The sequence below is a fragment of the Rhinatrema bivittatum genome, chromosome 2 (assembly GCF_901001135.1).
Source record: "Rhinatrema bivittatum chromosome 2, aRhiBiv1.1, whole genome shotgun sequence".
In the NCBI taxonomy this organism is placed as follows: Eukaryota; Metazoa; Chordata; class Amphibia; order Gymnophiona; family Rhinatrematidae; genus Rhinatrema; species Rhinatrema bivittatum.
Window position 1 is genome coordinate 722,723,641 of NC_042616.1, and position 14,640 is coordinate 722,738,280.

The window sequence follows — 14,640 nt, forward strand, 5'->3', positions numbered from 1 at the left end:
TGCCAGATGATGTGGTGAAAGCTATTAGTGTAGTTTTTAAAAACCGGTTTGGACAAGTTCCTGGAGTAAAAGTCCATAAACCATTATTAAGGGAGAGTTGCAGAAATCCACTGCTTATTCTTGGGACAAGCAGCTTGGAATCTTTCTACTCCTTGGGATCCTGCCAGGTACTTGTGACATGGATTGGCCACTGTTGGAAATAGGATACTGGGCTTGATTGACTTTTGGTCTGACCCAGTATGGTAAATCTTGTGTTCTTCATTATCCCACCTAAAAACAGAAAAAATAAGATCCTTCAAATTAGGAATTTCAGTAATCTCTTTAAAAGGAAGGGGGAGACTTCAGGCCCCTGTCTAGCTAATGTTTCAATATTGAATTGAGAACTTTATCCACAAAATATTGAGTTGCCATCACGATTTAATTGTGAAGCCACCACCCTCACACCAGGCTAACATACAAAATGTTTTTTACAGTCTGCAAAAGTTGTCTCAGATAGTGAAAAGCTGTAGTCAAAATGTCCAACTTAATATTCTTTCTAATAATTGTACTTCTTTCACCTCCCTTTCCTTTGTCCCCGTTATGTTTTCTTATTTTTTCTGTAATTACTTCTCCTCCTCCAAGCTCACTATTTTTTCCTCTGACCCTATTCCCTCCCAGCTCCTGTATTCTATCTCCATTCCATCCATCACATCCTCAATTGCTTACCATTGTGATTGTCCACTCTTTCTTCAAATATACTATAATCCTGTGGTAATGTGGTCAGTTACAACTTAGGAAATAGCCAAGAGGAATAATGAGGAGGCAGTCTTTGGCTGTTTCCTTAAATGCAAATTTATTTACAGTGCAAAACAAAGCAGAAAGAAAACTACTCACCTTGCAGTGCTGGATACAAACTCAAACATAGTTGATCTTTGCAAATGTTGGCTTCCTGTCTAACACTTCTGGTCCCTGATTCCAGGCTTATAGTATGATGAGGGGAGCCTCTCTTCACCCAGAATTCCTTGCAGGACTGATCCTAAAGGAGGACTGGGCTAGATAATTGTGGCTGGTCCCTTAAGGTGGTTAGGAGTTTCCTGTACACTCCTTCACAACACCGCTCCTCAAAAAAACCTTCACTGGACCCTACTTGTCCTGTTAATTGTTGTTCTCTCCCCCTCCTCTCTTTCACATCCAAATTGTTTGAAAGTGCAGAGCAAAACCTGTATTGGGCCTTTGTGTGTGCTATTTTGAAATATTTTATTGGTATCTAGAAATTTTTGATATGAGTTTTTAATTATTGGATATTCCATTCATCCGCTGTTTTGAAATAATCTGTTCTTTTTTTTAGTATGGTTTTGCTGCTATTGATTTTATATTTCTTGATTTGTTTTATAAGGATGGGTGATGTTTCTTTTTTTCCTTTGTTGCACTGCATACAGAGACTCTGGCTTGTTGCGGTTTCCAATACAGTTTTTGTCTGCATGCTTCTAGTTATGCGTTTTGGTCTCTCTATTCTTTGTTAGGTGAGGGTCAGCACATGTGATTCAGATGAGATTTTCTGCTGGTGTGTAGTTTCTGTGTAGGGCTTGTTCCGTTTTCTTAATAGGTGGTGTACTGGAGTCTTAAGGCCTGGTGTAATATTTTCAGTATTGCCTTTTCTTAGGTGAGGTGTCTACTGTTTGAGTACTGGAAATTGGTGCTGTTTTGGTGTGGGATGTTTACTATTTATGCAATTTCTGTACAGACAGTATATGTATCTTTCCCTTGTGTCATTCTTAAGAATCAAAATATTACTGGGCCTTTATTTTTTATTTCCGCCGTGAATTGTAATGAGCAGTGTGTCACACCTGTGAGCGTGGTCTGTCAGGTGTGTCACGATGGGAAAAAGGTTGAGAACTGCTCTAGTGGTTCTTCCTCCACTGCTCTTCTGCTATCAGTCAGTGTGCCCCGAGGCTTTGCCCTGGCCCTTTTCTCCCTACGCTACTTCCCTTGGTGGCTGTCAGTATCAATTTTGTGCTGACGACTCCCAGATCTGCCTCTCTTAACCAGAAATTTCACCACAGATCTAGTCCCAAATGTTAGTCTGCTTGTCTGATACCACTGCCTGAATGTCTGACTGCCACCTTTAAACTTAACATGACCAAAATGGAATTTCCCATCCTTCCTCTTTTTTTTTTTTTCTCTCACTGTGAATGGTCCTCTCATCCTCCTGGTTCCCTCAGCCCATAACCTTGGGTCATCTTTGCCTCTCTCTCCTTCTTTAAACGCATCAACAATATGGTTAAAGCATGTTATTTTTTCCTCTATAACATTGCTAAAATCTATTCTTCCTATATGAGCATGCTAGCAAAACACTCATCCACTTATTTGTTTCCTGCTTAGACTACTGCAATTTGCACTTTGAGCAAATTTCTTTCTCCACTGTAATCTCTTCAGAATTCAGGTGTACAGCTTATCTTCCTTCAGTGTCACTATGATTATTTAACCCCTCTTCTCAAGTTGTTGCACTGACTCCGTCTGCTTTGGCACACAGTTCAAGCTTCTCTTATTCACCTGTAAATGCATTTATTCTGCAGCTCCTTGGTACTTAATATTCTCTTCTCTCACTATACTCTTTGGGGCCATTGTAATACATGTCCACAACCCCTTATGCTATAAGGGGATTAGCACGTCCAAAACGTGACACAAATAGTGCTCATCACATGCAAATTCACGTTGATGAGGCTATTGACTATTCTCCCCAGATCCCCCCTAAAAAATGTGCTCCTGAGCTGCACATTTTTATGCTCAGAAATTAACACCTGCCCAGAGTAAGTGTTAATTTCTGAGCAACCCAAAAAAGTGTACAGAAAATCAGAAAATACTGCTTTTCTGTAGGGATGTGCATTCGTTTGCAACGAAATAGGAAATAAAGACGATATTTCCTATTTCGTTGCGTTTCAGAGGGCCGACGAAACGATAGAAAAACTAAATTTTGTGTGGTTTTCGTATCATTTTTTGGGGGAGGGAAAAGGGCATATTAAAAAAACAACAACCCCCAAATCCACCCCAACCCTTCAAATTTAATTAATTGATACACCCAATACTTGCCCAACCCCCCCCCCCCTCCCCCCCAAAAGACTAGCCAAAAGTCCCTGGTGGTCCAGCAGGGTCCCGGGAGCGATCTTCCCCTCTCGGGCCTATGGCTGCCACTAATCAAAATGGTGCCGGTGGCCCTTTGCCCTTCCCATGTGACAGGGGCTACCGGTGCCATTGGTCAGCCCCTGTCACATGGTAGGAGCAATGGATGGCCTGTGCCATTTTTTAAGATGGTGACAGCCGTACATTGCTCCTAACGTGTGACAGAGGACGGCCAATGGCACCGATAGCCTCTGTCACATGGTAACGGCAAAGGGCCATCGGCGCCATTTTGATTCTGGCAGCCGACGGCCCGAGAGCGGGAAATCGCTCCTGGGACTCCCGCTGGACCACAGGGGACTTTCAGCAAGTTTTGGGGGGGGGGGTCTGGAGGGTGGAGGGGTTGTAATTAATTACATGTAAAGGGTTGGGGTGAGTTTGGGATTTTCGTTTCGGGGCAGCAGAAAAAAATCGTCCCGAACCGCGGGAAAATGAAATTTCCCGCGGCGGGCCAATAATGAAGGCCGAACCTGAAGGTTCGGCCGAATCACATCTCTACTTTTCTCTACATCCTCTGACTTAATATCATGGCGATATTAAGTCAGAGGAACTAAAAGGTTTAGAAAAAAAAAAGTGTGCCAGCGGTCAGGTTAGGAAAAGGGATGCTTGTAACATTGAGCGTCCGTTTTCCTAACCCGCTGACGGCCACCTTTCCTGTGCACCCACTGCCAAGGAGGCGCTAGGGGCACACATTTTTCCCTAGTGCCTCCTTGGAAGTGCATCCCCCCCCCCCCCCATTTAAATATTCAATCTCAGGCCCAGAAGAGATGCTGGGCGCGCGTTAGGAAAGCGAGCGCTCAACACTGAGCGCCCGTTTTCCGCGCTGATTTTTTTTTGCATCGGCCCCTTTGCTTGTGAACTCTTGTTCATCAGGCAAGTTGTTCTTCTCTGTGCCCTTCTCCTTCACTGTCAATTCCTGACTCCATGATTTCCACATTGCTGAGCCATATGCCTGGAATAGTTTTCTTGCATCAGTGTCCATGCTCCCCCTCTGGCCATATTCAATTTTAGTTTAAAAACTCAGCTGGTTTTAAATCCTAAATTCTTCTCTATAATAAATACATTTCCCATAGACCCTTGTTTGTCAGGTATGCTTGCCTTGACTAGATTTGCAGGCTCCATAGAGCAGAGCCTGCCTCTTATGTTATTGGTGCAGCGTTATCTGTATCTAATTGCACTTTTGAAATGATAAATAGCAGCAGTAGTAGTAATAGTACAGGGGTGGCCATTCTGTGGTTCAGGAGCCATATGTGGCTTTTTCATGTGCAGAATGTGGCTTTGGCCCTCTTGGCCACATGGCATCTGAGCAGGATTGCAGAGGATAGAAGGGGAGGGGTTGGAGCTGGTAGCGCATACCATTGAAAAGGAGAGCCATTCTGCTCCAGCCCACCCTCCTGATCTCACAGCACTTCTGGTTGCTTCAGTCTCAGAAGGGAGGTACTGGAGCAGGGAACAGAAGGTTTTCTATGCTCATCCTTGCTCTACTTCTCCCCCTAACCTAGTCTGCAACTAGCAGCATTGGAGGACAGAGGGGAGTGAAGGAGATGAGGCTAGAGCTAACAAGACAGCAAAGAACCAGTCAACTACTTGCTCCAGTCCTCACTATCCTGACCAACCCTCCCACCATATCTGCTGCTTGGAGTAGAGGGCTCTTCTCTGTTCTGCTGTCTGGAGGGGTGGGGCTCTGCTCCCAAGACTTCAGAACCAGCTGACTTAAGGGTAGGAGGGAGGCAGGCCATAATAATTTGTGGCGAGAGAAAGGGGCTGGATGCTGAAAGAGGGTGTGGGGAGAAGAGGGTGAATGTAGTTGATGAATACTTGGGGAACAGTGCATGAAGTGAATGTTAGGGGATTGAATGTTTGAAGGAGGAGTGCAGGAGGGAGTAAATGTTTGAGGACAGTGTGAAAAAGGGTGGATGTTGTAAGAGTTGGGGGTGAGGGGTGGGAGAAAGACAAGGAGGAGCTTCTACTGTGGGGAAGATTGTGGTGGAGGGGACTATTTCCCTGTCCATCTCCCTGAAGTCAGAGATGCAAATTAGAGTATCTGGCACCTTGTGCCACCCCAAGGTTTACACTACCATCTATTCTGCAACAGGGGTGAGGGGACCATGGCATGAGCGGAGGATGTAATGGGAAGGAGAAAAGGCTGGAATATAATGTTGTATGAGAGCCACGTGGGGGAAGTGAATGGGGCATGAAAGAGCAAGGATGGGGGTAGGAGGGGCTCAAAAGAATGGGAAAAGGCATTAGAGAGTTGTGAGAAAGCCAGCAGGAGGATATGTGTACAAGAAGGACAGTGGTGGTGATGGTGGAATGGTGAAAAATAGAAATGGTGGTGGGATGAGGCAGCTGTTGTGATGAGGGTGTGTGAGAGAGAGAGAGAGAGAGCCAGAGGGATTGAAAGCGGAGAGAAGGTGAAAATTTTAGTTGTGAAGGTGGAAGGGAAAGTTAGAGAGAGCTAAAAGTGGTGAAGGGGAGAGGGAGGGTAACAGAACCAGAAGGGATGATGTGGCAGGGGAAGAATGGAAGTTAGAGGGATTGTGGGAGTGGGGTGAGAACCAGAGATGGTGTTTGGAAGGGTAAGGATTTGAAAGAGACTCTCAGTGGGGAGGGGGGAGCAGTACAAGGGGGAGTGACTTGAAAAGGAGTGAATGTTAAGGGAGAGAGGGTTGGTATGTGAGATCCAGAAGGGGTAATGGTGAAGTGTGTATGCGAGAGATCCAGAGAGGGCACTGATGGGGAGAATTCAGCCAGAGAATGGGAGAGTAAGAGGTGGTGGAGGAAGACAAATACTGGTGGTGGGCAGGAGAGGAGGGGGGACAAAGTAGTATAAGAGGTGGGGAAGGAGGTATTAATGTTACTCACTAAGTCCCTGTCATTGGTCTTGGGGTTTTGGGGAATGTTATGCTGGAGCTGCTGAGAGACACTGGTAGGGGCAGGGTGGGGGACTGAGAGAGAGACACACATTGGGCAGTACATGGGGGAGAGAAAATGGGAGAAGCTGATCAGAGACAGATGGGGACAAGGAGCAGAATGGGATTGAGAGAGAAACCAGTGGGAGACAGGCTGGGTGGAGTAAGAGAGGGAGAGATAGGTACTACCTCTCCCACACCCCTTGCCTTTTGAAAACATGAGGCTTTTTTGTACTGTGCATTCTGATTTCTTGACTCTTGTAGCATGAAAGGTTGGCCACATTTGTAATAGTATGTTCTAAATGTTTTCCCCTGTTTTGTATTTATGAGAGTAATGCTTAGTATATAGAGCCCTTAGAGTGTATTATCAGTGCCTTACGTGCATGTTGCATTCCAGTGGCGGATCCATGATCATGACTGTAACGTGCGTTTGTGTGTTTTGTTTTTTTTAAATTTTCACAGAAATTGTCTTGGAAATAATGATGCTCCAAGTAATTTGAGCGGAGGAGAGAACAGGGTGCAAGTTTTGAAGTCTTTGCCCGTCAACCTTTCTTTAAACCCAGAACATTTGGAATCTCCCAAAAGAGAGTCTTATAGCACCAGTGTTTCTGAAAGCCCAACATCCATCTCTGCTCCAGGGGTTACAGTGGTAAAAGCAGAAGAGTTCACACCAGTTTTCATGGCCCCTTCAGCGCACTACTCCAGAGGAGGAAGTGAGGAACATCGTGGGGTTATCTTTGAGCAAACTCAGTACGATATAACAAGCATTGCAGCCCACACCGACTACCTTAAGGATGACCAACGCAGTACTCCCGACAGTACTTACAGCGAAACTTTCAAAGATGGAATAACAGATGTAAGTCTGCCATATATATATAAACCAATTCCAATAATTGTAACACATTAAAACTGTCAGATATGTAAACAAAGGAAGAGGTTTAGTGCTCTGTTTGTATACAACACTTCACAGATGTAATACACATATGTCCAATGCATATATAGTCCTAGCTAGAGAAAAGGAAGGAGAGTTTGAGGGGCAGCTTGTTCAAGCTTGCTTTTTTTTTTTTTTTTAAATTAAGTAAACAGTTGTTTTTCATTGAAAATTATTATTCTTGTATCATTGCCAGCATGGTATACAGGTTAGTTGCCGACTAAATGTTACAGGATTCCTGTCACAGATAGCCTATGATCAAGAATGTATTTTATTTAAATGATTAGGAAACCTGCCCAAAGCAACCTTTGTGCTAATCGGAGGCTCTTTATAAAGTAGCTAACCAGAAGTCATATTCCTTTTTTCTTTTCCTTGTATCATCTTCAATGAACTGTTAGAGAGGCAGCTGAAATAGGACAAAGCCGATGGGCTTTTTTTTTTTCTTCTTCCATTTCTTCCCACTTCCATTAATGAGTCTGGAAGACAGGGGTCACCCAGAGTCCCAGGACCAAATCCTGTGTGTCCCACAGCTCCAGGGTGTCCGCTTCTTTCCAAAGAGGGAGGAATACGGCAAGGCCCAAGATGTCTGTGTGTGGGGGGGGGGGGAGGAGGTTTTGCTTCACTGTAGGTGGAAGAGCTGTAAGCACCGAAAAAAAAATACCTTGGATGCATAGCTTGGGTATCCAAACAAAATCTTACTGCCGCAGTTCTTCAGAAGCAAATTGTGGCACTATACACACATCTGTTCTGTTGTGGCACAACTGTTTAACACAGTTCTCCAACTTTCCTTATATCTGCAAGTGTCCCTCCATAGATGGGCCCGAGAGAGAACTCACTGTCCTGAGCTTGGGAAATCAAGGTTTCCCAGATGGACAGGGATATCCTATTTATTGGCAGAAATCCCCTTCCAAAATACTGCCAGCCAAATAAAGCTTCTTCCCAGGATGAAGACTGTGGATGGGGGTCTTCCAAGATATACAAAATGGTCTTACTCACAGTTCTCTTTCTTTAGATGACACATGGGATCTTTTGGATGAAAGGTCCACAGGCAGCAGGGAATAATCCATCTCTTCTAATTTGCTCCACTCTAGGGCAGGAAGAATGGCAGCAAAATCTTCTTCCTAGATCCACCAAAAGCAAAAAATCCTTATTCAGGTGTCCAAAACAGGAACTCTCCTGCAACACGTCACCACCAGCTACCATCCACGAGTTGTGAGATGGAGCAGGCAGTCTTCCCTATCCTCGCCACCCCAGGAAAGGGACTTCCCTGTAATCCTTTCCCAGGACAAGAACCAGGGGTCTCGCAAGAAACTCCAAAAGCTCAGCAAAAATCCCAGGAACTGAAAACTGGAGACACCCTAACTAGACTAGTTATCTATTGGACAGAGTCAGACCTCTCGCCCCTCTAGCTTACAAACTGCGAGGCCTGGTTCTTGCTTAGGCCAAAACTACAACCAATTAAAAAGCTCCTAGTTCCTCACCACTCCAAACCAAAACTGCACTCATCTATAATGCATCTTGCTTTAGTACAGGCAGAAGAGATGAACTCTCCAGCAGCTTCAGTGGAGGTGCCATTCTGAAAATGGTGCATTCCTCCCTCTATTACCTAAATCCTACTCCTAGCTCAAACATTAGTGGTGATCCCAAAGGGTCGTGACTTAAAAAAAAACCAAAAAAAACCCTCAAATACATATAAAATATAAAATCAAGCTGTGCCTAGGTATGAGGTTTTCATCTGTCACTGGAATATGCTAGATTAATTTGTTTCTGTGAATTGCAGTGCTGAAGCCAAGTTCAGAGGATCAAAAATGTTCATCCCTGGAGCCCTATTTCCTTAGTCAGATGAAGTGATGTTTTCTTGCGTCCTGCATCTTTAGTTGTGAGTCTACAGTGAGAATAAAGAGTTTACCATAACTTCAGATCCATAACTGTACAGTCCTATATTGGTAAAGAGAATTCTCTGTGGGTGCCTCACAGATATATATGCAATGAACTGTTAGAGTTCTTATCCCATTTTTCAAATAGCAAATGTCCATGTGAAATAAATAGAATGTGCAGAAGTGCTTACAAAGCCACGACACATCCTTTTTACTCTCCTATCCAAGGAGTATAAAGCCACTAATTTCATTTTTAGAGTTCTGTCCCCCTTTTGCATTTTCAAATGGAAAAGTGCAGGCTTAAAACATTTTTATTAAAAAATGTATTATTGTTAGACTTTAGTACCAATATGGTGATAAACTGGTTTCTCTGTTTTTTAAAACTTGAGTATTGATTCATTTAAGAACATATGGATCATCATATCAAAAAACTGATCATAGCGATATACAATAAAATTAAAACAAAATTACACAAGCTATATTTGGTTATATTTTAAACATCTTGATGGTTTTTTTACTGTATATTTTATCTTATTTTTTGACACTCTTTATTTTATGAATGTTTTGCATTGTGTGTCAGTTTTATTTGGTTTTATGACTGTCTTACATGTTATGGATGTTGGTTTATTGACTACCAAGAACTGGAGATTGAGCAGTATATAAGCATTTTAAATAAATAAAATAATCCCTGGAGCAACCAAGACACATACAATTAAACATAATACATACCCATAACAATTCTAGATTGAAGGCAAAACAACAAATGGAACAATGTAATCAGGATCACAAATGAAAAACAAAACAAATAAGTAATCACTGTCCATAGCCCGGCCTGCGCTGTGGAACTCTGTGCCAGTTAGTCTACGCCAGGAACTCTGCCCAAAGAAATTTAAGCAGAAGCTAAAGACCTGCCTATTTAAACAGGCATATAACATACCAAACAGAATCCCATTCAGACATCTCGCGTCTCTCTTGCCCACCCACTCTTGGTTCCTCTCATAATTCCGTTGTTTCCTCCCCCTTACCCTAGTTCTTCTAATGAATCGCGTTTACAAAGAGCTCTCTGTAAAATAGTTTAAAATGTAAAATAAGCTCATGTTCCCCTTTCTAAGCTTTGCTCGTGTTTTCTGCAATTGCATTCAGTTCATGTTGCATCCAGTTCATTTGCATTCAGTTCATGTTACACGCATATATAAGGAGTTATATGTAAAGCATTTTTAAGCTAAGTTCTTGTTTCAATGTAAACCGATGTGATTCTCTCAGTGTATGTTGGTATATAAAAATCGCTAAATAAATAAATAAAATAAGTACCTGACAATATATATGAAAAAACGTGAAACAGAGCTGTATAATTGCAACATGAAGGTCTCTACATTTAGTAGCAAGTGATTAAAATTTAACATTGAAACCACATAGGAACAAAATGCCTTGCATGGGAAGCCCTGATGTGCATCAGCCATTAAAACCAGTTCTAGCAAGCACACAAAACTCTTTTGTGTATATGCTCTAAAGTTTATTTGAATGCGGGTTTTAGTGCATAGGCCCCTCTAGTCTGCAGACATTTTGTCTTTATAATTCAGCACTTCTCAAATCTGACCTCGGGACCCCACAGTCGGGATTTCATGATATCCGTAATGAATATACATGAGATAAAGTTTATTTTATTGGAGATATGCTAAAATATATTGCATATTTGTTATGCATAACCTGGAAACCTGACTTGACTGTGGGGTCCCCAGGGAAACTGTTATAAAGTACAAAATGTCGGCAGACTGGGCTCCTATGCATTAACACTGATGCTAAAGTAAAACTTAGCTTGCATACACAAGTTTTTTTTTTGTGTGCATGCTAGGGACTGCATTTAATGGGTGATGCATGAAATAGTTTTGCATTACCCACATGCACATTTACTCTAACCTTACAAGCAAAACCTTTTGGTGCTGTATCTGTCTAATCCCTAAAAAATAGCTGTAAATAGAGCATACTCAGTCCTCTTTTCCTCATATTTATCTCTTTACTTGAAAGCTTTATAAAGGAAAGCCCAGCAAAGGGGCTGATTGTCAATACTGAGGGGAGGAGCAGGAGAAACAATGGCTCTCAGGAGGGGATGTTAACAAAGAACAGAAAGGTTGAGAAGAGGAGAAAAGGCCTGCATGGCTTTTCTTATACTCTTTACTTTTAGTCCATTGTTCCTGGTCTTTGGATGAGTACCTGTTTTTCCATCAGACGTTTGTGCTAGCCAAGGGTCTTACAAGTGGATTGAGAGGATAAAGTTGGTGAAAGAATGGAGTGTGGAAGGGAGTTGGGCCACTGTGCATGTGTGTGGGCATTGAAAGCACGTGAGAGGTGAACGTATGCATATGTGTAATGGGGAGGAGAAAGAGAGCTAGTAGTGTCAGGACACTACTAAAATGCATGTAGAAGCAGAGGAGGAGGAGACAGTAGAAAGGCAGGGACATAGGCCAGAGGGTTGGAGGAGGGATCCCATGTAGCCCAGGTCTGGCCCATTAGACATTGGGTGGAGGAAAACATGACAGGAAGGGAAAGGGGATAGACAGTAAATGAGGCAGGGACTCCCAAAAGCACATGCTGCTTATGTCTGTTGAGGAGGTATAGGATATTCCAGAGGAGGAAGAACCAGAGGCTGGACCACCAGCTTCAGCAGCAGGGATTATGGCCACCACAACAGAGATTTAATTTCACGCTAGCAAAAAAACCCTGCATTTGGGAGCTGGTCCTGGAGAACTACAGCATATGTTTTGGGGGGAGAGACTAGACAAAGGAATCCCTGTCAGCAAAGAAGTGTATTTGGAAATGAATAGCATCAGTTGTCAGCAACCTTTAAGAACATCAAACAGGGTCTCCAAGAAAAGTTCTCAAAGATCTATGCCCATCTGAAGAAACCTAGAGGTGGCTGTGTCTATCCCGTTCTCCTTACACTGCTAGAGCAGTACCTTGCGGAAATGGATCTGAACATCATTTTGTATCCATGGATTCTTGGAAGCCATCATGAATACATCAAGGGTGAGCTGGTGAATTACCTCCAGTATATAAACAGAAATTATGAACATATACTCGGTCCACTAATGTTCTTTGCAAGGTTTATAATGTAAGAAAACACATCTATCGAGCCTGTAGGAAAATGTTTGACTGGATTGGAGGTTTAGTAGATGCAGGAACATTTGAGAGTAGTGAGGGCAAATAAGGGCCAGAATCTCTTAGGAAGGTTGGGGACTTGATGGAGCACTAACAGCTTTTAGGGCAAGGTGGTTGAGCCAGGTTGGAGCCTTGTAGTAAATGAACCTCATTTCTGATGAAAGCAAGAGAGAGATACATTTGCTCCAGCAATAAAACTTGCTTATCTTTGTAACTTATCCTGGTCTAATGGGTTTGTCTAGAGGGCCCCAATTCCTGCATGCGTCTGAACTAGGCTGGTAGACCCTATAGCTTCTTCTAAGGAACAGAGTGGTAATGGCATCATCATGGTAACTGTGCCACACACACCATGAATGACCACTCCATACCCTCTCACAACATTCAGCCAGGAGAGTCTGTAAGGAGGAGAAGGACTGGCATCAGATTATGATTTGGTGAATACATCCCATTGATGTCAGGGAATCTGGCAGGCCTGATTTTAGGAGGGCAATGTCAATTTATCATCCTCTGTTTGAGCACCCTGTAGTATTAGAGCAGTAATAATATCATGGCAGTCTGTGACGACCTAAAAAGTAAAAGAAAATAGTTTTTGATTCAAACCAAAAGAACTGTTAATCTCCAAGAAGCCATAGATGTTCAGATGGCTGTTCATGCTGAAGCCTCTGAATGCCTGCTGTGGGCTTTATAATCACAGCAATTACTATTGCCATATACCAACAAACAGAGTCTGCTGACTGACTTACACCATTGACTGAAGCTACTTCCCCTCCTTCCACTGTATCTACTCCATTCACACCATGCAGGAATGGCAGTCTCAAAGGGCGCTGCTGCTCGCATGTTATAAAATCCGGGCTCGGCGTGCACAAGGATATATATTTTTCCCCACCCGTGCATATCAGTGTGACTTTTTTACATCCATTTGCATTCTTAAAATAACACCCCTCTTATTAACCTAGCTACTGTTTTAATAATTTCAAACAATAATGAAGGAAAGTATGAGTTTAATATGAAATTTAAAAATGAGTGCTACCAATGTCATGTATGCCTTTTTAAAAACCTAAATATATTCAGAAATCAGCCAAGTACTAAGGATATCTCCAAAAGCTTGTAACGTTATGTATATATACAATAATGAGAGAGATCAAATATTATACCTTAACATTTGTGCTGTAGGGACTACTGTCATCAGTAGTCTCTCATTTTTTAAAATCATTTTTGTAAGTTTGCAAGTAAAATCACACAGTCTCTCAAAAGCATCTTTAGTACTTCAGTAAAGTCACGGTTACTTATCTTAGTCAAAAAGTGCAGGCAAATCTGACTGGTCTACCCAATGCTGAACAGCTTTTCGAGAGATTGCAACATCTACTCTCTGCATCAGGGGAACTAGCTTCCACTTGCAAATGGATCCTTCTTTCTGAAAAGGAAACATGCTCTGTTAAAACTTCCTTCTCTTGATTGATGGAACTTACAATCAATCATAATGCTAGACAGAACATGAGGCTACAGATGTATTTCAAATCAATTGATCATTTCATTTAAACCTCTTGGTGCAACCGTATCCAATATAAAAATCCCAGTCTACCATCTCTTTGTACATTATTAGGAACGTGGTCAATGACCGTCCACTTTAGTTTGTTAAAAGTATGTTGAGCTGCTTTGTAATAGGCCATGATAGATGCTGTCATTTTCTGCATGTGTATTCAACTCTTGTGTTTAACCACATTTTCATCTTCCGAGTAGTTCGTCCTATGTACCCTTTTCTATAAGGGCACATGATCAAATACTTCCTAAAAGAAGACAAATCTGTATTTTGTCTTCTCTCAATAATATCCTTGCTAAATGGAAGTTATAACTCTTCCCCTGTTAATGACAAAGAACAAAACTCACATTTACCACATTGTTTATGGCCATCAACATTGACAAAAGAAACCCTTTCTTGCCCCTCAAACATATGAAGCGTGGTCTCTCTTGCCAAACTTGGTGCATTGTTAAAATATGCCAATGATTATTGATAATCTGAAGCACTTCACTAATGCGATTTTGTGAAAGGAGGTTTGTGTGTGTGTGTTTTGTTTATGTATCTGGATGATAACCAGATCAGCATTTTTTTTTTTCTTTAAGCATCTCCTCTCAAAATTTGCTTAGATGTTTTCTTGGTTTCAGGATATGGTACAGGATAAAACTAAAACTGAAAATGTAACATTGCCAATAGGATATATATATAAGTTTTGGGGTTGTTTTTTTTCCTGCACATGTAGCTTATTGAAGGCAAAAATCCTGTACACTCAGATATTTTATTTGCTAACCCCCCTACTTGAGGGGTGCGATGAGATGAAAGAAAGAAGAATGTCCCACCTTTCTACAGGCTTCAGAAAAGTACTGTTTATCATAGATAATTTCACAGATAGGATATCGCGCTAAATCGTTCATGTGAGCAGGCCAAATCTGGTGAAACATTTTTGTAAGAGGGAAAAAAAAATGGTGCTTTCATGAAAATAAATTGATGGCAGATTCTTGCAAAATTTTCATGAAAAATAAAGAAAAATGAATAGATGATTGATGTGCTTCTATGAGACTGAGGGTTTGTGAATTTGCAAAGACAAAACTG

At 42.0% G+C, this 14,640-nt stretch overlaps 1 protein-coding gene across 9 annotated transcripts in view; it reads left to right on the top strand.

The window, feature by feature from the left end:
* The window catches only part of GRHL2 (grainyhead like transcription factor 2), a 294,199-nt gene that overhangs the window by 92,496 nt on the left and 187,063 nt on the right, over positions 1 to 14,640 (top strand). For all 9 annotated transcript variants that reach the window (XM_029591826.1, XM_029591824.1, XM_029591828.1 and 6 more), the window contains one exon: positions 6,531 to 6,924. In XM_029591826.1, the coding sequence (XP_029447686.1) occupies positions 6,531 to 6,924 (394 nt within the window). The remainder of the gene's footprint in view (positions 1 to 6,530; positions 6,925 to 14,640) is intronic.